General features: G+C 39.8%; 1 protein-coding gene across 1 annotated transcript; it reads right to left on the bottom strand.

The window, feature by feature from the left end:
• Positions 1-207: 207 nt before the first annotated feature.
• Positions 208-1,140, bottom strand: LOC100618949 (olfactory receptor 2A1/2A42-like). The gene is given in 1 exon segment (XM_016426204.2): positions 208-1,140. A coding segment is annotated over 1 exon segment (933 nt).
• Between the last annotated feature and the right edge of the window lie 230 nt (positions 1,141-1,370).

Raw genomic sequence — 1,370 nt, 5'->3', positions numbered from 1 at the left:
TAAAATATGGAGCCATCAAATAGTAAGAAGAAAATTCTGGGTAAAAATTAAGATGTTAAGACCTATATAACAACTCTGACAGGAGGCATATGTGTGAATTTGGACAAAAAAATTTTTAAGAGTAATTTAATTCCACGGACTTTTTATGAACTCCAAACTCCCCCATCTTATTCCTTTCTCTATCAAAAGAAAATTGTATTCAATCCCTTAGCCTATTCTATCCTTCCTAAACACTCTCCTTAGGGCACCTTTTACTTCTGAATTTCTCAGGCTATAGATCAAAGGATTAAGAGAAGGATTAAAGAAACTATAAAACAAAAAAAGAATTTTCTGTTGCTCCCCAGAGTTCCTGGATTTAGGGGTCATGTAAGTGATGATGGCACTACCAAAGAAAAGTCCAACCACACAGAGGTGGGAGGAGCATGTGGAGAAGGCTTTCTTTCGTCCTTCCCCTGATTGGATTCCCAGAATAGCACTAAGGATACGTGTGTAGGAGATTAAGACTAAGCAGACGGGCCCAACTAAGATAAACACAGCAACAACAAAGATGACAAATTTGTTGATCCATATGTCTGCACAGGCAAGTTTCAGCACAGATAGTAATTCACAGAAGAAATGATTGATTTCTCAAGGCCCACAGAAAGGGAGCCTAAGCATAAGAATGACATGGACCAAGGCCAGGAGGGACCCAAATCCCCAAGATGTGATGGCCAATGCAATACACACTCCCCAGTTCATAATGAGAGTGTATCTGAGAGGATGGCAGATGGCCACATACCGGTCATAGCTCATCATTACCAGCAGAAGACATTCAGTGTGGGCAAACATCAAAAAGAGATAATTCTGCATCATGCATCCTGCAAATGAGATGGATTTGGCTGGATCCAGGAGATTTGCCAGCATCTGCGGGACAGTGTTTGAAGCATAACAGATATCAACAATAGCCAGTTGGGAGAGAAAGAAGTACATGGGAGTGTGGAGTCGGGAGTCAAGACAAATCAGGCCCAAGATGACTCCATTTCCCACCAGCGTGAGGGTGTACAGTAAGAGAAAGAGCCAAAAGAGAACCATTTGCATCTTGGGGCTAACCAGAAATCCCAGCAGAATGAAATCTGTCACTGTGGTCTGATTGTTTTCCATAACTCTATGAAGAAAACAAAGACATTAAAGGAAGACATTAAAATGCAAAGTTTAATTCACTTCTACTCAATCTCATAAAACCAACATGTGCTAATCTTTGTTCAGTCTTCTTTTTTGACATGGGGGGAGAAGGCAGAGGGAAGAACAAAAAAAAATTAGTAAAAAGTTCTTCTAATGATTCTCTAATTTGCTATCCTATAAGTGAATTTATAGTCTATTTTTATCTGGCA

This window comes from Monodelphis domestica, chromosome 5 (assembly GCF_027887165.1).
Source record: "Monodelphis domestica isolate mMonDom1 chromosome 5, mMonDom1.pri, whole genome shotgun sequence".
Classification (NCBI taxonomy): domain Eukaryota; kingdom Metazoa; phylum Chordata; class Mammalia; order Didelphimorphia; family Didelphidae; genus Monodelphis; species Monodelphis domestica.
This window is presented reverse-complemented; position numbering and strand designations above follow the sequence as displayed.